The sequence below is a fragment of the Syngnathoides biaculeatus genome, chromosome 2 (genome assembly GCF_019802595.1).
Source record: "Syngnathoides biaculeatus isolate LvHL_M chromosome 2, ASM1980259v1, whole genome shotgun sequence".
In the NCBI taxonomy this organism is placed as follows: Eukaryota; Metazoa; Chordata; class Actinopteri; order Syngnathiformes; family Syngnathidae; genus Syngnathoides; species Syngnathoides biaculeatus.
In genome coordinates this window covers 14340751-14368289 of record NC_084641.1, presented here as the reverse complement: position 1 = coordinate 14368289, position 27539 = coordinate 14340751, and the positions used below count along the sequence as shown (strand labels likewise).

Here is a 27539-nt window from a genome sequence, read left to right as displayed (position 1 = left end):
TAACACACAAGGTCACAAGCAAATACATGAATTCAGCCAGTCAGGCATGTCACATCCACTTCTCAAATGCGCTGTGCACGAACACATGATTTGCAAGCAGTTTTTCCCCATGGTAACACGACTTCAGATTCTCTTACACTGTGTACTACATTTAATTCACTGGAAAGTGTTTTACAGGTAAGGGCAGAAGTCACAGAAATGTGTCCCTTATCCTATCTGACCAAATACAGTAATGAGCAAATTGGTGCCAACAGAATGCAGCTTCTTCATCGGATTATAGGTTCAAATGGACACGTTACAAACGTTGACAAAAACTTTACAATTTTAGGTTGTAACCTTACGCAGATTTCTTGTTTGCTCATGAGGTATAAGCTACATGACCATTTTTTTATGGTAAAAGTAACAACAATTTTAGGATTTTCCATTATAGTTCGTTTCTTGTTTTTTTTTTCCAATTCAGTTACATTTTATCTTTTAAAAATGGTCCATTTTAGTTTATTTTTCATTGTCATTTTTTTTTAAATTCAGGGTCTTTGCCAAGTGTTAGGAAAACAAATCCCAATAAGTATTGTGTAATAAAAACTCAACAAATGAAACTATAAACAAATTAACTTTCCAATCCATGATCAACCATCCACAAATCAAATACAGGTACTGTATAAAAGTCCACAGAATTTGTTGTGCAAAAAAAGTACTGCACAATTTGCAGACATTTTTAAAACTGTGTAGTACAAATATTAAAGAAATGTAACCGCAGTGACAGTGCTTACATCGACCTGCCAAAGATTAACCATACAAGAAAATCATGACACCTTTAATAAGATAGGATTCTTAGTTTAGTGTGATTTATCAATTCTAAATTTATGCTGACAAAATAAAAACAGCACAGATAAAAAAAATTGAATCAAATACATCTATGTACTGTTTCAAGGGACATATCCTGTTTAATAGCATTTGAAGTGGCAAAAAAATACACTTAAGTTATTAAAACCAAGTTTTGAACATTATACAAGAAAACAATAACATGCAAGTCATAAACATTGAATGGATCGAATCAAGAGCCCAATTATACAGTTCTGCTTTTAAGAATTTCAGTGGAAATTGTTTTTAAACACTAACAAACTCCTATCATAGTTGAAGGGAAAAAAACAAAAAAATCTCAAATGTCATATTTAAAGATATATTTATATGTACAAATCTTTTGAACAACCCTTTGAAAACAACATTTTTTCAATTTTATTTTTAACAGGAAACTTTGTTCCCTTACAACGGTGCTGATCAGAGTTCACTAGTAAGGGCAAGAGATTCCAGGATTTCAGAAAACAAAAAATATATTTAAAAAAAAAAAAAAAAAAAAATCATCAGGGACACACAAAAAAAGTGTGCTCGCCACCCAGTTCATCCATTTGACATAATAATAGCCCTCAATCTGAGTTTTCTTATGTTTCCTCTGCAAAAGAAAGAACAACAGTTTGCTTGGAATGACTGTCACTTTTTCTCAAGAACAAACAGGTTAGAAATGAGCATAAGAGCTAGTCTACGCTAATCTGATCAATGGGACCCAGGCTTTGAAACACAAGTCCAAGAGTGAATTTCGCTCCTCCCAAAGACTCCCGTGCTGAGGAAAAAAACACCGCCCAAAGAAAAATGAAATAAAATAAAAAAAGGGCCGACAAACAACGGTTTCAATTGTTACCAAGCAAACCCAAAATGAACTTAAAACAGAAATACAGCTACCTCAGAATTGAGGCAATTACAAACTGCATTTGGGTGCCCCTTTGAAAACAAGGTGTGCTGTCCATAAATCACATGGAAATCTGAGGTAAAGCAAATTCACGGACTTATCATTTCAAGCCAAATGCTCTCTAAATATCAAATAGAAGTGACTGTGGCTAGGGGGACTAAATGTGTTGGGATCACTTGCATGTGCATCCAATGGAAATTGAATAAAATCAATCAATTTTTGGAACTGAAAATTGTCAATTGAAGGTCTCCATCAATTAATTGAAACATTTTAGGCAGAGGTGAAAGAGGTCCGACTTTGAACTATTTTGAATGTGCATTCAAATTAAATACCACAAATGCAAATTTAGCACTATGGACAGTCAACTGATACATTTCAGGAGGACAATATTTTAGTAAATGGGATGAAAGTGTTGACATTTTTTGTTGCCTTTACGTTTCCTCTTTAACCTAATCATGTAATAATGGACATTAATGACTTATCACATTAAATAGGTTTCTGATGATCTATCAATCAAAAAAAAATTACTAAAACGGGGGGAGTTGCTTTCAAATAATCTGAAAGTGTAGCAGCTGTTTTTCATTGTGGTTCTTGATGACCTTGTACATAACCAGTGGGCTTTAAAAGGCAAAATGCAGCACCGAGTCTCACTAACTACTCAATACGTGTTGGCCAAATCTAAAATTAGGATTCGAGCCCTCAAAAGCTCCACCAACCCTAGCGGACAAAGGCAACACTTTCAGACTTCTTTGATCTGCATTGTTAGTATACCCTCGCAACACTGTCAAACGTGGATCAAAAATCGTCTTTTTTTTTTTTTTTAATCCTCATCATGTAACTGTCCCCTTACAAAAATGATCCAAGATTCTCTCTCTCTCTCTCTCTCTCTCTTTCTCTGAATGGACAAACAAGGAGGAAGGTAAGCAGGTGTTTTAACTAGCAAAAGGTTTCCCTGTGTCTTCCTTGCCTTTGTATGTCCTCTTCCCATGCGTAAATGGTAGGTACCTATACTTGATCATATGCTGGAAAAAAATATGGGTGGGGGGGGAGGAGAAAGAAGAATGAGAGTCTGTGTTAGCAGCTAATTAAAAACTCATACAAGTAGTCTGAAAGGCCAAACAGATTCTGAAAAAATGTTTACAATACGTTAACTAACAAAACGCAAACTACATAAAATACTTCATTCCAAAGCAGAGTGGTTTATTATAAGTGGTGGTAATTTTTGTATCATGTATCAATTAAATCATTAAACGGTTTTGGAGGTTTAGGATTCTGAATGAAGAACACCATTCAATCTACCAAATGAACGTATAAGATCATGATGCAAAATGTTTACTTCAGACCAGGGATGCACCGATATAACTTTTTTTTTTAAAGACTATATGAAAGTATTTACATTTGAGTACTTGCTGATAGCAAATGGCAATGATATCATGACATTTTGATTTTTCTATTACACTCAACAATGTAACAGTACAGTTACAAATTGTCAATGACATTTTAACAAGGCCATTACTTTGTAAAAGGTCTCACTACACACTCCACTTGAATATATCTAGTAAAAAGCATCTCAATTAATTCAAAACTAAAACTGTGGCAGGACAGCTCAAGTGATACATTCAGAGATACCAACCCCAATCATCACTTCTCAGGAACATTCGAAACGCAGCGCACTCAGAAGCGACAAACACATGCACACAGCAGAATATTGCTTTAACAAACAAAGATAATAATTCATGTTTTGAGCATGGTTACTAGCAAAATGGATGTGTAGTATAAATAGGTAGAATGAGATGGGGAAGGTTGATTATTTGGGTGAATATTATACTTGCAGGTATATTATACACAAAAAATTACTACCTCCTTTTGTAAAGGTGACTAGTAGTACAGTTCCTCTGGAATCTAAATTGAGTGTTTTTAATTACTTTCAGACAGAACGTTGAGTGAGTGTACCATGGGCGTATCTTTACCTTAATCTGCCTCTTCATGGTGATGCAGAAGAGCATGATGAAGTACATTACAAGTATGGGCCAGAACACTGGCACATTAAAGGCTTCAAAAAATGTGCAAATCATGGCAATGACAATGCCTTTTGTCGCTGAATGCCTGTCAAGAAAAGCATTCATTCAGAAACAATGTACTGACAGGCCAATTCTAACACATACTAAAAGTTGTAAAACCAAGCATATTGTTCATCCATTGCACAGCGTTTGCACACTGTAGAACATTAACAAACTCAACAATGAACTAAAAGGTTTTCTCATTAGTAGAACTTTTTCCAAAGAGCAAAAATGTTAAAGCTCTGCCATTACATTTGTCAAGACATTCTTTTCATCTATTGCGGCATTTTACAGAGATAAAGATGATCCTTTGCAGCATCTGCTGTCTGATACAAAAGACAGGCCCTCCTTGTCCACAAGCGGTGACCTGCTGTTCAGGATCTGATGTTGAGCCTTTATGAGTTGTGCTGGCCCTACCAGGCTAGCATGAGCCAAGTTGTGTTTGTCCTGCGACGACCTGTACTGAACCCATGTATTCACAATATATGTTGTGATAGGGGTTAGTTCTTATTTAGTGTATTTATACTATATAATTAAAGAGCTTTTAAAAACTATGAATAAAATTGCATTTATGGCAATGACTTTATACTAACCTCACTAAAATCAAGGCATTTACAAAATCATTCAAATATTTACTTAGCAGTGACATTCCAATGGTTTTATCTTGTGTTTTAAGCTGATCAATATTTCATGATGCCGATTCCACTGTTGATAATGCATGAGTGAGATCTGATCAATACTGCTGATACCGATCATATGGAGTAACTTACATTTGTCAACTTATTTATGGCGAGTACTACTGGTTATATGATCTGTTATGTTTGTCTGGGCATGCTTTGCAGCACCTGCGTGCCTGCACAGTGTTATGAGAGGTGGACAATCCACACTAGGACTGGCTGATTATGAGAAGGAGAAAAATAAATGAGATCAATTTTTGACTGATTGTGAAATAATGAATAAACACCAAAACAGAACTTGCAATATAACTTAAGACCAACCAAAAAATAAAATACCAAAAAGCAAAATAATACAATGTTGCAAAAAAGTATTTGCCCCTTTCCTGATTTCAATTTTTTTTTCTTTTTGCATTACCTGTCACACAAAGGTTTCAAATCTTCAAACCAATCCTAATATCACTCTGAGACAATCCAAGGAAATGCAAAATGCTGTTTTCAAATGACAATTAAATTTTTCTGTGGAAAAATAAATTAACAATTCACGTTATGAAACGACTTCCAGAACAGATTCATTTCATAAGTAGAGGTACTACTGTGTGTGCATTTTCAAATTCCAAAGTGGAGCTTATTCAGATTTGAAATCTATAAATGGAAATAATTGATGGCCCCACTATGAGCAGCACTCACCAGAATTTGAACTCCGGCAACCTTCTTATGAAAGGACGGAATTCTTCATTCTGCTTGGTAGGAAGAGCCGGGCCCTCGTCTAAAAAAAAAAAATACGTGGTGAATAAACAGAAAGTGACTTTGGATATAAAGAAGTACAAACTTATGCAAAAACTCTTGTCTGGTACACAAAAAAAATAGTAAGCATCTTGCTACTGAAATAGGACAGTTAAAATGTCTAAATCAAATTTTTTTAAAAAGACAAAATTGAGTGAACTTGCCTTCATCAAGCAGTGAAGGATCCACTTTTGGTGATAAAAAAGCAATGAACAGGTTCAGATGGTAGATTCCCAAGGCATACGTAACTATATACCATCCCTATAAAGGAAATGCAAGAGCAAATTAAAGGCTCTTAATGCATGTAGTTTACACAATAAATTAGAACACTTAAACATCAGCCAAGTAGAACATTTACACTCCAAGGGAGATGCAGTTGCACAACTCATGGTTGGTTGAGTCCTTTGAAGTGAAAGCGACTGGTGAGGTTTAAAGGAAAAGGAAAGCAAAGCAGCCAGCAGTAAGGCAAAATATTTTTTTTCCAGCCCTCAATAGTGTAATTTATCCCGCTTAAAAAGATGGGAGAGGTCTGTAATTTTCATCATAGATGTACCTTATCTATGAGAGACAAAATGAGGAAAAACAAAAATCTGATTTTTAAAGAATGTATTAGCAAATAATGGTGGAAAATAAGTATTTGGTCACCTACAAACAAGCAAGATTTCCGGCTCTCACATAGCCGTAACTTCTTCTTTCAGAGGCCCTCTGTCCTCCACTGATTACTTGTATTAATGGCACCAGTCTGAATTCATTATCAGTTAAAAAAAAAAAAAAAAAAAAAAAAAAAAAGACACCAGTCCACAACCTGAAAAAGTTACACTCCTAACTCCACTATGGGCAAGACCAAAGAGCTGTCAAAGGACACCAGTAACAAAATTCTAGACCTGCGCTGGTGTCCTGGTGTGAAGAAATCAACAGTGGTTGCAGTTATTAAAAAAAGGCAGTTATTAAAAAAAGGAAGACATACAAGACCACTGAGAATTCCCCTCGATCTGGGCCTCCACACAAGATTTCACCCCGTGGGGTCAAAATGATCACAAGAATGTTGAAGGGGGAAAAAAAAAAACAGAACCACACAGGGGGACCAACTGAATGCCCTGCAGAAAGCTGGGACCAAAGTAACAAAGGCTATACACAGTCAATACCAGCCAAGGACTCAAATCCTGCAGTTCCAGATGTGTCCCCCTGCTTAGGCCATTATATGTCCAGGCCAGTTTTAATTCGGCAGAGAGCATTTCAATGATTCAGAAGAGGATTGGGAGAATGTCATATGGTCAAACCAAAATGAAAATATAACTTTTTTGTAAATTGGAGGAGGGGAGAAAAAACACGGCGTTGCATCCAATGAACACTATACCTACTATGAAACATGGGAATAGAAACGTCATGCTTTGGAGCCTTTTTTCTGCAAAGGGACCAGGATGACTAATCCGCGTAATGGAATGAATGATTGGGGCCATGTATCGTGGGATTTTTGAGTGTAAACCTCTCAGTCCTCCAATAAAGGCATTGAAAATGAAACATGGCTGTGTCTTTCAGCATGATGATGTTCCCAGACACACCACCCTGGCAGCGAAGGAGTGGCTTTGTAGGAAGCATTTTAAGGTCCTGGAGTGGCCCAGATCTCAACCCAATAGAAAAGTTGGGTGTTGCCCAGCAACAGCCTCAAAACATCAATCCTCTAGAAGAGCTCTGCATGGAGGAATCAGCCAAAATACCAGCAACAATATGTGACTTACAGAAAATATTTGTCCTGTCATTCCCAAAAGAAGGCATGTAACAAAGTATTAGGATGCACTTGTGTTATTGACCAAATACTCATTTTCCACCACGATTTTGTAATTTTTATTATTTTTTTAAAAACAAATGTATTTTTTTCCTCATTGTGTCTCACAGGTGAGGTATACCTATGATGAAAATTACAGCCCTCGATCATCTTTTTAAGAGAAAACCTATATAATTGGTGGCTGGCGAAACACTTTTTAGACCTAATCTACACTTGTACAGATCACTTGTCAGAGCAGTTTTCTTTGAAATGGAAGGTGTTTCTTAAATCTCCCCGGCTAAAATGCAGAGGAGTTGCGTCAGGAAGGGCATCCGTTGTAAAACTGTGCCAAAGAAATATGAGCGTTCATCTGAGATGACACGCCGTGGCGATCTCTAACGGGCCAAGCCGAAAGGAAAAGAAGAAGAAGATGCTTCCTAAAAGAAAAAAACAGCAATGAATGAATAGCAGTGTAGACGAACTTACATTATGCTTTAATTTTTAACTAGACTTTACAATGATTTAATTGGGCTGATTGGATGACAATTGGCATTTTTTGCTGATTGGCTGATCTGATGTCTCATAATCCGCCGATCCGATCAATGACGTAATTGACCGACTCCAAATAAGGAATGAAGTGGATTTTCAAGGAAAGTACACATCCATTGTTCTGCTTGATTGATGAATCGTGCATGGTCACAAACTCCAAAGAACTGGTCAGTTGTGATTTCCTTCTCTATTTACTCCCACTATTTATTCATTGGGTGAAACCAGCTGATAAGTTTAAGGCAGCCACGATATTGATAATAGTGTCTTAATGCGACATGTCACCTCTCTGCCAACGTCATGAGAAGGCCAACTTGCAAATGTAAACTTCTTACAGTATATTATTACACTGGACTTCAATGCAATTTTGGGCTTTTATTTTGGAGTTGGCCAAGGAGCACAGTGCCACCCCTGAATAAAGTCTTTCGCATATGTTGGCCCAATGATGGCTACCTATTTAGCTTGGGGTTACTGCTACAAATGAAGCAGGTATCATATGCATCAGCGCTCCATTTTAAAAGTAAACAAATTATCTATGATCAGGCTCATTTAATTGTGGCAGGCAAAATTTTCATCAAGATTAAAATGTTAATTCTGTAGCCCTAACACGTAACACCTCTTATTATACACACACTTTACACTTAACAATTGCACACATTATTTATTCTCTCTCCTTCGACTCTTTAGTGAATTTAGGAAACTGACTTTAATAGTCCAATCATTGGATAAAAATAGATTTACATCAAGATGAACTCCCCTGTACTTGACTCATTTAAATTTGAGAACTTAGTACCTTAGTCTTGTAAATGTTGTACATCTGATTTAGTCTGTTGACAAAGAAAGCCTTTGTCCAGTACATGCCTACCCATTTAATATTTCAGGTTACGAGAACATAAGCATATATGAAATAGCTGGCTTAAATGACTCTCAGAATTTAAGATAGAAAATAAAAAAAGATGAAATGCAATGCTGCAGCACATAATGGATTTTACATTGAGAGTTAAAGAACAAGGTAAACAACAAATGTGTGAATGTATTTTTGAGTGTAGATTCATAAACCCACTAAGCATGACTTTGGTTGAAGCAACTCACATCACAAATGTTTTGTCTTTGGAAAAAAAAAAGGGAAGGAAAAATTACCTGTAGTATGTACACTCTGATCATGTATAGAGCAGTAAGAAGAAGTGTAGAGGCCCATCGCACAGCAGAGTATGGTGTTGATTTGTCTAGCCAGGACTGATAGATCTGTTGCACACATAAAACAAAAAGTAGATGCTACCTTCAAACTTATTTGTACCAACTACAGTTCGTGGGCATCAACCACAATATTCTTTTTCTTACAATACTAAACATTTATAGAGAATATTTCTAATATTACTATTACTAATTTTACTTTACCCAGAATTAATTACAAATGAATGAATTGATCACTCTATTATGGTTCCACTTGCAGTTTTAAGTCCAAAACCACTTGCCAAACACAATAAATACACACCAACAGATGTGTTTGTAAATTATGATTCAAAGGGTGATCCTTTAGCAGATAAAATATTTCACTATGGGCAGTAAGTACGCAACAGTTCAGTCTGCATCGTTTTGGTGAAAAAAAAAAAAAAAAGATTAGCAACTGTCACATTCATTAAGTTTAACCACTACCACGCATCAAAATTTAGCAAGAAACACCATGACCAATTCTCACATTACCTGTCCAACCCGTGTGAAAAAGGCAGCAACTACAGATGGTTTACCATGGATTGACTCGCCAACGCTGTCCCCTTCTGACATTCTGCATATGAAGATAAAAGGAAAACTTAATATTAGTTTTAATGATGAGCAAGTCTGGGCTCATCTATTTTGAGCACCCAGCCGGTCCAACAAAGTGTAAAGTACATTCAAACTATTTTCCCAAGAGTGAAGCAGACGTGTTTTGACCAGGCTCGACAATAAGCAATGTTTCGATCATGCAAATAGAGATGTCTGGATAAAAATAATCAAGGATTAAGAACTAAAATGTACTACCAGAAAATATTAATCATAGCATGGTAACAGGAATTAAGGTCATGGGTAATTTATCTGGAAACGTTAAAACTACAGTAGAATACTAAATATTCCGATGGATTACTCCATAATGAATCCTTCATAAATTTCACAAAAGCTTCGTTTACACTACTTTTCGTAGCAAGTCTAATTAGAGGTGACGTGTCCCTGTTGAAATTCAAAGCATCATGAAAATCATAACCATGCGATGGATCTTGCCAATTGTAACAGTAGCTAATTTAAAAAAAAAAAACGAGAGGCTGTAGGGAACTGCATACGTTTGCTTAGGTAGCATTTGTAGCTAGCATGTTACGGTAGGCCTGTGGGAAATCGATAGCTACTTAATCGAGTCAAATGTACCAAAGAAATATGAAACTATTATACAGATAAAGAATTTGATGTTAACAAAAGTAATGAGTCGGGTTACTCAAATTAGCTTGCAAAGCACGACAGGAACTCGCTAACTAGCCATGACAATGCACATTGACCTTCGGCCTATATTCACAATTGTATGGTTGATGTAGTTTTAAAAAACGTTTCTTTCACGGTATCTTACGCTTTAGAATACAAAGGAGAACTACATTTCCCACATACCCCCACCTTAGCAACCGGTCAGTCGCAATGTAGTTCTCGGCGGACACCACTCAACTTTCAATACATGCGCACAAGAGAAACGTTGAACTACAAATCCTAGCACCAATGATGCGAGGTGACAACTCACTTCCGGAAAACGCAACGCTTCTGCAGTGCTAGCTAGTTAGCTACATAAAATTGCTAAAGTAATTTGTATCAACACTAGTACACTATTTACTTTAGAATTAATGTATTTCAAAGTAAACTAGTTAAATGTATTGTGCATGCGCCGTGACAATGTCTTAGCGAACAGTCAAAAATAGGATTTTCTTACCTGATATAGCCGCTGTGTCACTACCCGGCTCTACTTTAGCTACAGTCACTGGAAGCAAACTCAGGCGAACACGTCACTACTTCCGCATCCAAAAAAATTGGATCTTACGGCAGACCAGACGAGAGGAACACCGAAAACAACGAACAGTAAGACGCAAGTCGAATCTGTTTATTTTTAAAAATGACTCATTTCAAGGCAAAGTCTCAAACTTTTTACAAGTACACACCACCTGAAGAGGTCCATTCACCACTAATAGAAAATCACAGACTCAGTCAATTTCAACCAAATCTGTACAATTAAATTACTTTATTAAGACTCCTTTATCTATAACATTTTAATGGCACTCAAAACATAACGAGTCACTTATGTAATAAGAAACTTTACACTGAGACAATTACAATACTCACACGTCTACGCCTTACAAGAATAACATTGAACCTATGCAAGATTGAACAATGATGACGAAATAGATAGATGGGTACATCTTTGCGTAATATTTACATTGATAGAAACCAGAATATCAAAACAGTTGCTATGTACATCATAATACTGATCACACACATACATGCGCACGCACAGACACATTTAACAAAAAAATTAAGTGTGACTTTAAAAGCATTAAAGTGCTCCTTTGACCAGTTGGTGAGTTACAGTAAATGCATGTTCAACCAAAGAAATCTGCTACACATTATTGATATTCATATTATCAAGTGCACCATAATTTGTGCATGATATCATGAAACAACTGGAATGTTGCTGTTAAATATTCACAAACAAGTGCCATAAAGATACTAAAAAGACTCATCAAGCATGAACACGCGAGGACCTTGCCCAGCAAAGTTTTGCACAAGAGGAAGGAGAAAAACGCTACTCTGTCTTGTCTGTCGTCATGGTAAACAGGGATGTCGTTCATCATTCACTACATGTAACTTTCAGATTTCATATCTGCTGTTCAGATATAATACTGTTTAAACATGTTCTTAATTGGTATGCAGTGGTTTTCAATGAAGGTCACAAATATTTTCACAGTGCAACAATAAATTGCTGAAAAAAAATGGATGCAGTGCCCAACTTGCTTCTGCATGGAGATTTCGGTTGGTGTTTACAAATACACATCAATAACAATGCTTATAGAATAATTTAACACAGAGATACCTGTAATTGCATATTCAAAGATCCTGTGGTACTAATCATTGAATACACTACTACTGATAATATTGGCAAAATACAGCAGCTTCTGGTTTGTGGGCTCAGTGAACATCTCTTTCCATAAACTCTTCCTTTATTGAGTGTTTGCTGCGTGCCACCTTGCAGTCGGGCATGTCGAAACCAAAGTCAGCCCACTCGTCAGTCCCTGCCGCCATCCCCGTTGATCCAGCAACACCTGACCTGTTGGGTATAGTAATGGTGTGGCGGACACGAAAGTGCACGGCCTCCATTACACGTTGACGTTGCAGCTCCCCACCAGCGGCCCCAATGGTGGCCATGGCAGAGGCGGCCATGTTGCTGCTGGAGCGTAAAAGCTGTTGGCCGTGGTAGTCATGGTGGTGTGAGGAACCAGGCAGCTGGAGTGAAGCACCTTGTTTCATGTCCTGGAGACCTCGCCAGATGGCAACGCGAGTCTGCTCTGGAATCTTCAGTGCGCCTAATTCCTGGAGAAAGCACATCGAGTGGTCATGTGACCACAGAAGAAGATAAGATATGTGTGATGTGTGTCCAAGTGGGCGACACGGTAGAACAACTGGTTAGAAGGTTGGCTACACAGTTCTGAGGATCAGGGTTCAAATCCCGGTCCTGCCTGTGTGGAGTTTGCATGTTCTTCCCGTCCCTGTGTGGATTTTCTCCTAGCAGGCTGGTTTCCTCCCACATCCCAAAAACATGCATTCATTGGAGACTAAATTGCCCTTAGGTGTGATTGAATGACTGTTGTTTATCTCTACGTGCCCTGCGATTGGCTGGGAACCAGTTCAGGGTGGACCCTGCCTCCTACCCAATGACAGCTGAGATAGACTCCAGCGCTCGTACAGCCCTTGTGAGGATAAGCAGCTCAGAAAATGGATGGATGGATGTGTCCAAGTATATGTGTGGCTGAGAGGAAAAGTCAAGTGTTTTTATCAATAAAATAATGCGGTTGTGTCGCTGGTGTTTTGGTAAAGATGCATCTTTGATTTTTTTTTTTATAGAGTAAATGAATGAAACCATTGTTTTGTCATCTTGACACAAGTGTTTGTGGAGTCTTGTCCTTGTTATGTGTTCCTGACCACTCCCCGTCCTTTGCTGTTTAAAGGAAAATTCCGGTGGTTTAGAGTAGCAATGTATCTAACAGGTCATGTAATATGTACTCTATCTTGATAATGTGATGTTAAATCCTCTCTCATTTAATAGTGTTTTGAGAAGGTTTTTATCGACAATTACAAATTTTCAGGGGCGCTGCCATTTTCGCGAGTCACGTATGTGATGTGTACCGTGCCGTTCCAAACGCTGGATTACACGGGACACCATTATGCCTAGCGCTGATTTTTCGAATTTATCCACATCTGATGAAAAAATACCAATATCGGTTGATCGGGAGGATGGAGGAATACTTCCATACATACGAGCGGAATGATGCAAATTCTGATGAGTTCGCGCCGCTGAGTGGCAGAGCCGTGAGCTCGTCTGACTGAGCGTCATTCTGCCCAAAGAACCATCCGAATATTCAACAGTATTTACAGCCAAAGGTTCAAATCTGTATGAAAGTATTCCTCCGTCTTCCCGATCAACTGATACTGCTATTTCTTCAGCAGATAAGGATAAATCTGAGAAATCAGCGCTAGGCATAATGGTGTCCCGTGTAATCCAGCGTTTGGAACGGCACGGTACATGTCACATACGTGACTCGCGAAAATGGCAGCGCCCCTGAAAATTCGTCATTGTCGATAAAAATCTTCTCAAAACAGTATTACATGAGAGAGGATTTAACATCACATTATCAAGATAGAGTACATATTACATGACCTACTGGATACATTGTTACTCCAAACCACCAGAATTTTCCTTTAAGTACAGCACCTGAGCCCTCTGCACCAAGTTGGCAAGGGAATAGCAGAGTGAGCATGAGGTACGACTTGATTTCTGGATTTTCAAATGGCTGTGCTCCATAAAGTCTGCCAGGAAGAAGTATTCTAGAAGTGTAATTGTGACACATGATCGGGGCAACCAACATCATTATATTGTACTTATTCCAATAAGTGAATAAATGGATGTCACAAAATTGTTACCTCAACAGAGAGTGTTTGGAGATGGTAGATAGTTTGGAGACCTTGAGAAGTGAAGTATTCAATGACGTTCTGACAGCCCAGGCTGGTTAGGAAGCTGTATAAGGGATAAAGATCAACACTGTTTAATTTGCTTAATACTGAGCAAGACAAAACAAATTTTAAGTAAATACATTGACAATTAGGGAAGAAGGGGAAAAAACAAACACAAAAGTACACTTAAATATTAATGATTCATTAGGCCATTCTTGCTTTGGTGAAGACTCTTTATTATACATAAAATATAAAAGTATTGGCAACAAACAGTGGTGGAAAAATATTGTGCTTTATAAGGTACAGAAGATTAAAAAAATCATGATCATAAAAATGAGTGCATTCAAATGTAATTTCAGGAAAAAAAACAGTGATAAATAGAATAGAATTTACAACATAAAAAATGAAACGTCTTGTGAATTGCAAGTAGTACACAGAATGACTAAAAAAGTACTCTATCTTGTGTATTTCATTAACTGCTCAACATGAAATTTGCAGCTTGGCTGCAGGTAGAAGATGATATCCTATTTTAACTGTTTCAAAGAAGGCTTGACAGTTTCTTTATCAATGTCTTTTGGATGGCTAAGAACAACAAAAGTGGATGTTTTTAGTGTCATGTACACTGACAGTGCAAAAGGCAAGACCATAGTCCACTGCACAAATATTTGTATGAGATGTAGTTTTCCAAACTGAGTTATTAATGACACCAGTAATCACATTGTGCCACAAAGTGTTTGAAGGACCCAACTGTTCAAGTGACAATTTTATCAGCTTTGCACAAACATTGATGAGCAAATTAGGTGTTTTGAAGACACCCATCACTATGGCACAAATTAATTGTTAAAACCATTACAATTGTCTTACACGCAGAAATTGAGAAGTGTCATTGGAGGGTGAGGTACCTGACAAGGTTGGGGTCAGGGTTATATTGAGGGGGTGGGCTGCAATGTGAAGCAGACACTAAGGTCTGACTGCTGTGCCCACCATTCATGTCACCATTAGACTGCATGTGGTGACTATTGAGCATGTTGTGGCCTAGAGGAAAAGTCAGGTCTTATTATCAATAAAATGATAAATGATAGCGTATCATTGCACATTATAGGGACAAAAATGCTGCTTAATCAGAGGCTGAGCTAGATTGTTTTGTTTCAACCAAAATTGTACTTTTAGGTCTTTTCTAAACAATTCAGGCGTTTTTTTTTTTCACGGCCCTTTTGTTGCAAGCAAGATGTTATAAATCATGCTTGAGTGAGTTTAGGGTTGTCAAACACATTTGGCATGACACCAACACACTCCAGAGAATTGAGGAAGCTGTTATCAACACTTTTGTCCATATAGTGTGTCACAGTCATTCTCAAAATGTGCTATAAGTGCCACTGGTGGTATGTGTGCTCTCTCTAAAGGTACACAAAAGGATAACTTTAGTTCTCATTAGACTCTATTAAAAAATAAAAATAAAAGACATTATTTATTTTCTTTTCCCCAGGATTTAAGATACAAAGAAAAATCAAGACTACCTTGTCTTAAGATTATGATTTTTCCCCTAAAAAATATATATTTTCTTGAAAAACAATCAGCAATAACACGGCAATAATTTTGTCATTAGATTTGTTTTTTCTTGGTAAAAAAATTACTTTCATCTTGTAAGATTGACCTTTCCCCCCAATTTTTTCTTGAAAAATCCACTTTGCCTTGAGAAAAGGTTTTGAAATGTTTTGATTTTTTTAGAATCTTTTACTTACATACAATTTGGACTTAACTTATATTTACAATTTACGCAAACATTGTATGTACAGTATGTACTGTTTAACTGAATCATTTAGGAACATCCATCCATCCATCCATTTTCTTCACCACTTATCCTCACAAGGGTCGCGGGGAGTGCTGGAGCCTATCCCAGCTGTCAACGGGCAAGAGGCGGGGTCCTCCCTGAACTGGTTGCCAGCCAATTGCAGGGCACATTGAGACAAACAGCCGCACTCATAATCATACCTAGGGGCAATTTAGAGTGTCCAATTAATGTTGCATGTTTTTAGAATTTGGGAGGAAACTGGAGTGCCCGAAGGAAACCCACACAGGCATGGGGAGAACGTGCAAACTCCACACAGGGGGGTCCAGGATTGAACCAGGGACCTCAGAACTCTGAGGCCAATGCTTTACCAGCCGATCCACCGTGCCACCCTTAGGAACATTTTTTTGTAAATATTTAAGCACAATGTTAATGTTCAAACTTTTTATGAAGTTACAGTGGCTTACAATCATAAATGTATAGTAAGTATCTCTTGGGAACTTCTGCCTTGTTTATGATGAACACTAAGACGTGAAGGCACCATTAATGTTGAATGCTACATCGAAATTTTGGAGAAACGTATGCTGCCATCCAAGCAACATCTTTTTCATGAGCTCCACCATTTATTTCAGCAAGACAATGCCAAACTACAACAGCATGGATTCGTCGTAAAATGGTATCAGACTGGCCTGTGTGGTACATTATCATGTGCAAAATACATTAACGGAAAATCCAGACTCTTGAGCAACTGAAGCTGTACATCAAATAAGAATGGAAAAGAATTCCATCTACAAAGCTTCAACAATTAGTGGCCTCCATTCCCAAACGTTTATTGAATGTTGTTAAAAGAAAAGGTGATGTAGCACGGCAGTAAATGTGACCCTGTCCCAGCTTTTCTGGAATGTGTTGCAGCCATAAAATTCCAAGTTAGTGATTATTTGGTGAAAAGAAAATTTATCAATTTCAACATTAACTATCTCATCTAAAGTGAATTCAATTAAATATATGTTGAATGAGATTTTTAAATAATTGTATTCTGTTTTCATTTTTGTTTAAAACAACTTCATTGGAATTGGGTTTGAAAATGTTGCTCAGGATGGCGGTGGTTGGAGGGCTGAGATGTTATTGATGTGGTACTTGTGTAAAAAGTTTGCGAACCACTGGTGTATCATGACCAAATCCAATCATAAATCATACTCACCCATATCTGCCATGGGCGTTTGGGCAGTGTGGTGGTGCTGGGGCTGTTGTCCCACCAGGTGGTTACCTGTGTGGGATTTACTGAGGCCTCCATGAGAATGAAACCTGTTCACATTTGACAGTGGAGAGGAGGGGGATGCTATGTAGCTCCTGGAGAAAAAAAAAAAACAATTGGATAACAGCAAAGTGGTTTTGAAATTAGAAGGCCATGTCAATTTAGTAGTGTGCACACTAGTGTTTGTGAACTGTGTTGCGCACAGCATGTTCACATCAAAGTGACTTACGGTCTTTGTAGCAGCTGTTGTTGTGTTTGTTGCCTGTAGGAATCCACAAGTGGCTGAGGGACAAGTTCCACCAGCTCCAAACTCTCTTTAATTTTCATCAAAAGCTCAAAATTTTCCCTACCACAAACCTGTAAATACACACACATACAAAGCATATTTGTCACAAAAATAGTTTGTGCTATCAGTCACTCATACATTTCCTGAATAGCTTATCTTCACAAATGTCACGGGTGTGCCACAGCCTATCCTGACTAACTTTGGGCAAGAGGCAGGGTCACCAATCAATCGCAGTATACATATAAAAAAAATAACCATTTGTAATCACATTCACACCTACGGCCGATTTAGAGTCTTCATTTAACATACCATGCGTGTTTTGGGGATGTGGGAGGAAACCCAAGTACATGTAGAAAAACCCCATAGCCACGGGGTGAACATCCAAGCTCCTCACAGGCAGGGCTGGATTTGAACCCAGGTCCTCTGAACTGTGAGGCAGATATGTTAAACAGTCGCTCACCGTGCCGCCCTGCAGTCACTTATTTTTGTCTGAATGACCATCGAGTGGAAGACCATTTAATTGTCCTGCCTGTCACAGCAGTATCGAGATAAAGAAAATGTGCATTAATTGGAGACTCTAAATTGCCCCCAGATGTGATTGTGAGTGCGACTGCTGTTTTTCTCCATGTGCCCTGCGATTGGCTGGAAACCAGTCCTGGGTGTACCCCGCCTCCTTCCCGTTGACAGCTGGGATAGGGTCCAACACTCATGCGACCCTTGTGAGGATAAGCAGCTCTAAAAATGGATCGATATATATATATATATTCTCATTTTTTTGGGGGGGTGTGAAAAGGATATGGAAATAACGGGAAACAAACAGACCAGTACTCAGCCTGCAAAACTGAACATATAGTTTAGAGTATAGAAAATTGTTTTGTACAGTACTATATGCACATTTATGATCACAGATGCTGTTATGTTTACATTCAGATATTTGCCCTTATTTTGAGCAATATTTTGACTCTTCAGCAGTATTGTTTCCAGCTTTTCAATTGTGACTGTAACATGTACATTTCTTTCAAGAATGGTGGATTCTGTTAAAAAATAAATAAATAAATAAATAAATAACACCTACAGGAATATAGTAAATCTCCTCATCTCCATGCCGGCGCTTCCTAAGGTTAACATTCGGGCTAGAAATATTTGGTGAGCTCTGTTTGAAATCTGTGGACAACAAACGCATACAATAGTTTTAACGCATTCTTCAGTTTAGTGAATTCAACAACCAAGAATGGCAACAGGATGATCACAAGAGGAACTTACTACGCTTGTTTGCGCTGCCATTCTTTGGCACACTATCATTCAGGACTTGCTGTTCCCTGATGTGGTCTTCATCTGCTTTGCGATCTCGTCCAGGACAAGCGCATATCCTGCCTTCAAATGACCTTCGACCTAACACTTGTCCGCTACAGGGTTGTTGGAAGACATAGTGCATCAAACACAAATCAACATTTGAAAAAAGTATTTATATTTGAGAAATCACACATAAAACTACAAAAAATGTAAATCATCTCTGCTTGCAAATATCAGCATATTGTCATTAAACAATCTATTGAAATGTTGCTGACGTTCATGAAAAGATAACTCACTCTCTTGATTCCAGAGTAATAATGACAAGGATGGGTCTCCTGTTCATGCCGCCCACACAGCTGCTGTTGCACATGAAGTTGTACAAGATGGTAGTAAACTCTGTCCCTACCTGCAACATACCATAAAATAGTCAATTTGTTGTATACGCCATTGATATTGTACATAACCTATCTGGTGGCATTAGAATTTTGTATCTACAAACAATTCATTCACAGTCAAATTCCATTTGACGGATGTGTTGTTGAGGAACTTCTATTTCAAGGAGGTTGCTTTTGGTTTCATATTATCACTCTTGAGAAGACATTTGGACTAGTTATTGTGTGGAGGGTGGACCTCACAAATCAAACCCCTGTTGACAAAATGTGATCTATCCTGAAGTTTGTATTCTACACGAACATATTGGTTGATGTAGGGAGATGTTTTATATTATAAGTTGTTTGTATTAGCAGAGCATCCTCCAATGACTACTGCAGTGAAAAAAAACACTTTATTCATGATACATTGTGTAAGTGAATGATACATTTTTATATGTATAATTTAATCAATAATGGAAAAGACGTATCCCATAGAATTTCCTTTTGAAAATGACTTCATTTTACTGACATTAATCTTTTAATTATTGCAAGCTTTGTGCCACTAAGGACCTTGTTAGTCCCGCAAAGCATGCTGGGAGCAAGTAAATAGCGTTTAAAATACATGTTTTGTGTCAATTATTTCTTGAGTCATTCTTTTTTTTTATTTGTTAGTTATGCTATCCTGTTTGCAGTGGTGTGATAATTTTAGTTTCAATATGACAGTGTGAGTGTGTACAAGATCGTCAGTAATTAGATGCCTTCACAGGGAGTGTATGGATCAACCTTTTTTTCTTCTGTTTTCTGATGTGATATGAAATTGTTCCTTACCACCACATGGGTGCTGTCATGTGGTAGCTTACAAAAATGCAAAAATGTGTTCTAGCATACGTGCTGGAGGTGGAACCAGAGTGTCAAAGTGAACTTAGTTGGGCAAGTCAATCAAAAATGTTTGCAAATGTTAGAAAGACCTCTACTTCATGAAAATATGGTACATTTACCCCCCCCCCCAAAAAAAAAAAAAAATCTTAGAGAGCAAATTCCGCAAACATCTCAATGGTGAACCGCGAATGAGCAAGGGCAGACTATAGTTTTAATTGGAGACAGGTGAGTGTCACAATTAGATCTAAAAGGGGCATCACTGAAAGCCTCAGTTGTTCACAAGCAAGGACGGGGCGAGATTCACCACTTTGTGAAAATCTGCTTAAGCAAATAGTCCAACAATTTAAAGAGGAATTCCATTGCTTCACATGAACAATGTATCCAATAGGTCATCTAATATGTACTCTATTTTGACAACGTGATGTTAAATCCTCTCTCATTTAATAGTGTTTTGAGAAGATTATTATCGACAATTACGAATTTTCAGGGGGCGCTGCCATTTTCGCGAGTCACATGACTTACGTGCGTGGATGTTACAAAGGCTCGATTACATTTTGCCCAGCACTGATTTCTCGTATTTATCCTCATTTGATGAAGAAATAGCAGTATCGGTTGATCGGGAAGACGGAGGAATACTTCCATACAGATTTGAACCTGTGGCTGTAAATAATGTTCAATATTCGGATGGTTCTTTGGGCGGAATGACGCTGGAGTCTGACTACTCGGAGGGCTACGTGCAGGACGTAAATGCATAAACAAAGGCCCCCGGAGCTCCAGGCCGGCAGCCGCGGATGGTTCTTCGGACGGGAATGACGTAGAGTCTGACAAGCTCGGCAACAAAGGCCCACGGAGCTCCGGGCCCGCTGACGCGGATGGTTCTGCAGACAGGAATGACGCTCAGTCTGATAAGTGATGCTCGAAGCTCAGCTTTCTCATCCGGCGGAGGCTCGCTCGCTCGTCAGACTCCACATCATTTCTGTCCGAAGAACCATCCACATCTGCTGGCCCAGAGCTATGGGGGGCTTTGTTTACACACTTACGTCATGCGCGTATTGTCAAAATAGAGTACATATTACATGACCAATTGAATACATTGTTCATGCAAAGCAATGGCATTCCCCTTTAAGAACCTTTCCCAACATACAATTGCAAGGAATGCAGGGATTTCAGCATCTATCGATACCCAAATACACGTTTGTTGAAGAATCTCCCACCTGTGGAGTCTCATAGGGAACAAAGACACTCTGGCGACCTGTGACAGGATCATCCACATACTGGCAAAGGTTGTTCCCCTCCACTCGGATGAGATGGCTTGCTGGGGCTGCTTGCCCTGAATAACCAGTCAATATAATTGAAATATCACAGTGATGAATGAATTCAGTTCCCTGGATTTGAACTGCATCTTATGTCAACAACAGCTAATGTTGAAATCACCGCATGCACTTTGTTAAAGGGAACAAATTCCATTGTATAGGTCACCAGATTGGGTGAGTTTACCATCATTAAAATCTCGGCCGAGCTTGTGGTTGGGGCAGCGTTTGACCACTTCTGTCACATGCTCGGCCTTCTTGTAGACTGGCATCGCTCGGATAATGCTTCCATGGGGTGGGGACGAGGATAGCTTGATCTGGATGGGACATGTCTTGGCAATCTGACAGTAGAGCTTCTTCAGCAGGGGTGAGTACTAGGGGAGAGAAAAAACACCAACATGGGGAGAGGCAAATCAATACTGTAATGATATATTATGCATATGTGTTGCATGCAATAATGTACAGATGATCAAAATACTTCAGTGACAATATGCAAAAATGATGCCACTGGCAATAAATATGAAACAGAGATCCATTCATATTAATCATGGAAGTTTGCTATGGTATGACACCTTGGATTAAAAAAAACAAAGCAAAAAATATACTGTATATGCCTTAACTCAATCCTAATCTCAAATATTGCTTTAAAATGGGACTGGTTTGATTACACAGCAGAGCCAATCAGTTCCGGTGGATCACCTGTAAATTTTTTTACCCTAAGTGTCACAAACAAGGATGTGATGAGTCCATCTGGGGAAGAATTGCTTCTTTCTTGGCAAATTATGATTTTACTTGTAGCGACACCTTTGCTAAGCACTTAGAAATGCGCACACTATCGTCTCAGGTACGCCCCCAACTTTCTTTTTTTCAGAACAGACGCACACACACGCCACACACTTAAGCCATCATCAATGATGGCAATGAAAATGCCTGTGCACTACACAACAGGGCACGTGTACGGACACGTTTTAACAACCGTACCTTCCCAAATTGATTTCGATATCCATCCATCCATCCATCCATCCATCCATCCATCCATCCATTGTCTTAGCCGCTTATCCTCACAAGGGTCGCGGGAGTGCTGGAGTCTATCCCAGCTGTCATTGGGCTGGAGGCAGGGTACACCCTAAACTGGTTGCCAGCCAATCACAGGGCACATGGAGACAACAACAACGATTTGCATTCACATTCACACAATCATTGAGTGGGAATTGAACCCATGCTGCTCGCACCAAAGTCAGACAAGTATACTATTCTATCTTTATCCATCCATCCATTTTCTTCACCGCTTGCCCGTTGACAGCTGGGATAGGCTCCAGCACTCCCCGCGACCCTCGTGAGGATAAGCGGCTAATAAAATGGATGGATGGGTTATTATTATTATTATTGGTTATAGTAGTAGTCGTCATCATAGTAGTAGTAGTGCTGTTATTGTTAAATGGCGGCAGAGTGGCCGACTGGTCAGCAAAACCAAAATTCTGAGGATCTGTGTTCAATTCCAGCCTCGTCGGTCTGGAGTTTGCATGTTCTCCAGTGTGATGATTATGATTACCTATTTTATTTTCAGAATTAAGATGGACTTCAGAGTCATTGATGTTATAGTGGTTCATTCATCGATCATTGGTGCACGCAGCTTGGGTTCAGCTCCCACTTGGTTAACAGCATGAATGTGAATGAGAATATTTATCCATCCGGTTCGGCTCCAACACCCTGTGATGCACAATAGGATAAGTGAAATTGAACACAGGTGGATTATTATACTTATGTACCACTTCAAAATATTATTTATATGATGAGATTATAATTGTTTTCTTGCTTCTGATGTGTTGACATGATATCATTTAGTAAGAACACATTAACAGGCCATATAAATCCAACTTTTGCTCAAACATCTTTCAGTGCCTGAAAAAGTTCAGTGCTTTTTTTTTTCTCGCAATCTTCTAAGATTCAGATGCCAGTGGAGGTGTCTCAACTTGCCCACCATACTGACTGGTCTTCACAAGCACCACCAACACGTGAAATGGCCTGCATCAATGTTCAAAGTTTAGAGCAGCATTAATATAAGCCACTTCCTGTTGAGACAAAAGATGAGTGGGGGATCATCTTGACTTCAGGACAAAGACGAGTATGTTACTGAGAGGAGGGAAAGAGAATTAAAAAATGTATCAACACTAACACACGAAAAAACAAATATGGAGATTTTAATTTTTGACTCACGGCCTGATTTCCAGCCAGATTTCCCCCAAATCTAGTTTTTGTTTCAAGGGAGAAGAAGATGAATTTCTTAAACCTAAACTATCAACTGGGCTTTTTTATTTCTTTACTGTCTAAAGAACATGCAGTGAGAGTTTTGTAAAAAAAAACACCTTCAGAAGATTTCTAAACCTACACTGTATAAATGTAATCTCAATATGTATCTCAAAATTTGCATTCCCTTTTCTGTCAATTGCATTTGAATTGGAAGCCAGCCAAGTATGTGATCAGAATTTGGTCCAACGGAGGCAGGTCCTGACAGGCTTTGGGAAAGAAGGTGATAATTGCTTGATCGCCATCCATAACACAAGACACAAGAAACAGCTTGCCCGGTGAGAAATTCACCCAATTCCCCAAATTTCTATAGTCATGTTGGTAGTGAGGACCAATATGTTTCCTCACAGAAACAAATATTTTGTCAATTTTTCTCAATTGCTGAAAAACAAAACCCTATTTTCTGAGCCAAATCCTCAGTGGTCTAAACCAATTTGGTGAATTAATTACTCTTTTAGACCAAACTTAAAACACATTTAGACACATCCTCCCAACATACTTTCACCCATTTCGGACTCTTAGGTATTTGTTTTGCATCATGGTAAGCGCAGGTGGAAAAACGTCTGCTAACCTACTAATCTCAAATAAAGCATGGCTGTCCTACACAGCAATTCAAAATAGATGACATTGATCGCTAATGATGTGAAGAAAACAAAAGAAGCTAGTTCAGTGAACATTGATTGTAAAGGTTTTACTAAGGTAAAAAAAAAATCGACGACCAGTTAAGGGTTTTGTCCGCCTTTCGCCTGAGGTTAGCTAAAATAGGCTCCAGCACTCCCGCGACCCTAGTGAGGATAAGTGGCTTGGAAAATGGACAGTTACAGAGAGAGAGAGAGAGAAAGAGAGAGAGAGAAAGTGAGAGAAAGTAATGTCAACGACCGAGAACACAGAATAGTCATTTCACATGAAATACAGCCAATTGACCCCTCCGTAGAAATTGCGTCATCTGCGTCGCTGACCAATCAGAGGCCAGAGATCTGCATAAACCACGCCCCCTTTTTTGCACCCGCCGTTCCCTCAGACAACGTTGCATGGTCCAATATAGCTTTTGTTAGCGTTTTATCGCATATTTGGGTTCTTTAACAATAGATATGGTTAAGAGGTGTAGTCACGGACTTTGTAATAGTGACGACAGGTATCCTGAAAGGCTAGTTGGTGGAGTTCAATTCGTACCCTATCCAAAACCGAAGACCCAGTACGAAAAATGTCTTCGATGGATCAAACTTTGTGGAAGACCGCATGATGAACTGAATCCATCAACCGGAACAGATATGTTTGCACGAAGGTAAGCCCTATATTTGATTTTCAATATATGTCTCATACAAATGAATTAGCAGTTCTTCGCTTGCATAACATAGCTACGTGTGAATGATTGACACACTTGATCTGTGTTGAGTGATATTTTGCGATGATCTGACTGCACAAAGGTGTCTCTGTTCGGCGCTCCCAAGCTAAGTTGAACTGGACTTTGTTTGCATGAAGGTATGCCCTATATTTGATTTTCAATACAAGTCTCATATAAATGAATTAGCAGTTCTTCGCTTGCATAACATAGCTACGTGTGAATGATTGACACACTTGATCTGTGTTGAGTGATATTTTGCAATGATCTGACTGCACAAACGTGTCTCTGTTGGCGGCTCCAGAGCTAAGCTAAACCTTCGACGTGCACCGAGACACCAAGACTGAAGGAAGGATGTTTGAGGACACTATAAAGTAGTGATTGTCGTACTCGGTCGGGACTTACGTAGGTTCGGCACTAATTGAAGAATAATTATTGAGGGGAGTACGTGATGTTACACAAAGAAAACGAGAGAAACAACTCGTAAATCAAGCCTCGCCTTCTTCTTTTCCTTCATACGGAGGTTCACAAACGGCTATACAGATACACATACAGATTCTGTACACAAGTGTAATAGGTAACACGAAAATAGGAAACTGTCAATGACAAATTCATCTTTGGGTTATATTATATTATATTATGTGGCTTCTCGGTCTTCCTCTGACTCCGGAAAGATCTCGCGCTAATATCAATGGTTTCTCCGTCGATATGCATGTAAGTACCATTGAAATACCTCTCGCTGAAATACTTGAAGCCCTGCTGTCTGCTTTTCAACGATATTTCACTGTTAGCTAAGAAACCGAGTGAGAAATCAGATGGTAAATCGGACAGTTTCGCTCTAGTCTTTTCTTGCTGCGCCGCCATTTTTGCTAATTGTCTGAGGTTAGCACACGTGGGGTGACGAAACTTCAGGAGGCGTGGTTAAGTGCCCTGTACGGAGGGGTCAATTGTCTTAAGACCGTGTGCTTGTCCATTGTTTGGCAATTTGGGAAACTGGACTTTTGAGTGCAGCACAACCTAAGCGGGCTCACTGTGTCGACCATAATCTGATCATCCAGAGGAGTACAAGTAATACAGGTAATTGCTTTTTTATATTTAGCGGATATTTACAATATGACTCTACATTGCTTTACATTAAAACTATTTAAATACATGAATTGTGTAATATTCTATTGGGCCTAGTAGTCAACTACATCCTGTAAGATATTTGAAACTGCGTTTTCTATTTTTGTAGGGTTTCAAGACTACAACATAAGGGAGGAGACACTTATACTCTCCCCACACCAAAAAATCATCATTGTTACTTTTGTTAGTGATCTCCAAGATATAGTGCTAAACCATGAGCATCAGATTCATGAACAGGCAGTGGGTCCTGTTTATGTGATTGTTTGTTTTCACCATCCTGTCCAGGCTAAAGAGTGGTTCAACATCAATCAAGAATTCCTGAATAATCTACCGGGGCTTCCACTTTACTGTCCTTTCTTCAACCCAATAAAGTTCTTCTCTTCATGGCTTACCAAGGTTTGACTGCTAACCCTACAGCAGGGAACATCTCCTGTAGGCCATAGAACTGGCCTGTGATGGCATAGATGTGGAGGTATGGCAAGTTTGGATATTGCATACCAGGAGTTATTTTCCACGTCCCCCAGCCTGTGACCTGTGATGTGAATGAAATCCCCAATTTTTCTTGCTGTTCATGAGCGTATCAGCTGTGATGACTGGATTGCAGAAGATGTGCGGGGAAAATGAGTGAGATGCATTGCAGGGTCATGTTGGGACCTGCATCCTAACGGAGAGAAACTAATAGCCGGGATGAACAACTTCTGACAGGTTGCTTTGCAGTACATGTTGGAGCATGTACCTCTCAACACATCACAACCCCTAGCCCCCCCGCCACACACACACACAACCACCCCACCTCCACACACACACACACACACCCCTGTCCCCCGAACCCACCCCAAACACACACACACTCAAATACTGAACACAAAGACAGCGCTTATGATAAAAATTTCAGGAATTACATCTCATTTGCAGATGTGGCAGTGCTTAGTTACTTGCAAGATGCTATATCTGGAGTCAGGCACCAAGGGTCAAAAAGGAGGTTGAGCTCCTGACCCATTGTTGTTATATAATAAGAGGGGAGGCTTCAAATAACCACAGTGTGTTAATAGTAAAATACAATAAAGGTGGCCTCTCCCAACTGCCACAAACTAAGGCTTGCATCTATCAACTGAGATGCCTGTAAATAGAAGTGGATAGACATTCTCCAAGATCAATGAAAACATAAACAAATTGCACTTTGAATCACTTCTTGATAAAGCTAGGTGTTCCCACGAAAACCCAATTAACGCCCCAACTGTTTTAGACACCTCTCTGAGCAGTTTATTAAAGGTTAACAAAGCACACATGAGCTGATGGAGTAAGGCAACTGAAATAATAAAAGTTGCGTGAGCATATAAACCAGAGGAACTACTGGTCAAACCTGAGGAAAACCTTACAAGTGTTGCGATTCTAGGTATTTTCTTACACAAATTTAGGAAAAGAATTTTTTTTTAATGTGTTGTAGCTACGGTATCAAATTGTTGTTGTTTTGAGAGGTCAAATGATCAGTGGCCTTTCCATTGTAATGTTTTTTTTTTTTTTTTTTTACAGCCAACTATGTTAAAGCCACTTCGGCCCCATCGCTACATGTTTAATGATACAGTGGCATCTGACGAATGACAGGTTTCTTCATATTTACCCATATTCAGCTGGCTCAAGATCATTACCTTTACATATGGTCAAAATTTCCACAAGACACAAGGTTTGCAAACCCAAATTGATCATTTGAGATCATTTTGAAATAGAGAAAAGAAACAGTTCAGATGCATTTTCCATTTTTTAGGACTATTG

At 38.8% G+C, this 27539-nt stretch overlaps 2 protein-coding genes and 1 long non-coding RNA gene across 9 annotated transcripts in view; 1 reads left to right on the top strand and 2 right to left on the bottom strand.

Annotated features, from left to right (window-relative positions):
* Positions 1 to 917: 917 nt before the first annotated feature.
* On the bottom strand, positions 918 to 10644 carry rer1 (retention in endoplasmic reticulum sorting receptor 1). 6 transcript variants are annotated; one of them, XM_061835215.1, is made up of 8 exons: positions 9891 to 10029; positions 9280 to 9361; positions 8716 to 8820; positions 5429 to 5525; positions 5169 to 5247; positions 3715 to 3850; positions 2712 to 2766; positions 918 to 1450 (listed from the first exon to the last, which is right to left on the bottom strand). In XM_061835215.1, exons 1-8 carry the CDS (start codon positions 9905 to 9907, stop codon positions 1440 to 1442), a joined length of 582 nt encoding a protein of 193 aa, XP_061691199.1. In that variant the 5' UTR covers positions 9908 to 10029; the 3' UTR covers positions 918 to 1439. The 6 variants fall into 6 exon arrangements, with proteins under 6 accessions (XP_061691199.1, XP_061691165.1, XP_061691183.1 ...); XM_061835181.1 differs by lacking the exon at positions 9891 to 10029 and adding an exon at positions 10520 to 10644 and having other exon boundaries at positions 918 to 2766; XM_061835199.1 differs by lacking the exon at positions 9891 to 10029 and adding an exon at positions 10207 to 10471 and having other exon boundaries at positions 918 to 2766.
* Positions 10562 to 18833, top strand: LOC133508798 (uncharacterized). The gene is made up of 3 exons (XR_009797157.1): positions 10562 to 10665; positions 18446 to 18600; positions 18743 to 18833. It is a non-coding gene; the product is annotated as an uncharacterized LOC133508798 (long non-coding RNA).
* tp73 (tumor protein p73) overlaps positions 10846 to 27539 on the bottom strand; it is a 30844-nt gene continuing 14150 nt past the window's right edge. For both annotated transcript variants that reach the window (XM_061835118.1, XM_061835125.1), the window contains 10 exons: positions 21180 to 21366; positions 20897 to 21012; positions 18729 to 18838; positions 18403 to 18545; positions 18215 to 18303; positions 17083 to 17210; positions 16800 to 16948; positions 14712 to 14844; positions 13780 to 13873; positions 10846 to 12171 (listed from right to left, as the gene is read on the bottom strand). In XM_061835118.1, the coding sequence (XP_061691102.1) occupies positions 11770 to 12171; positions 13780 to 13873; positions 14712 to 14844; positions 16800 to 16948; positions 17083 to 17210; positions 18215 to 18303; positions 18403 to 18545; positions 18729 to 18838; positions 20897 to 21012; positions 21180 to 21366 (1551 nt within the window). In that variant the 3' untranslated portion in view covers positions 10846 to 11769. The remainder of the gene's footprint in view (positions 12172 to 13779; positions 13874 to 14711; positions 14845 to 16799; positions 16949 to 17082; positions 17211 to 18214; positions 18304 to 18402; positions 18546 to 18728; positions 18839 to 20896; positions 21013 to 21179; positions 21367 to 27539) is intronic.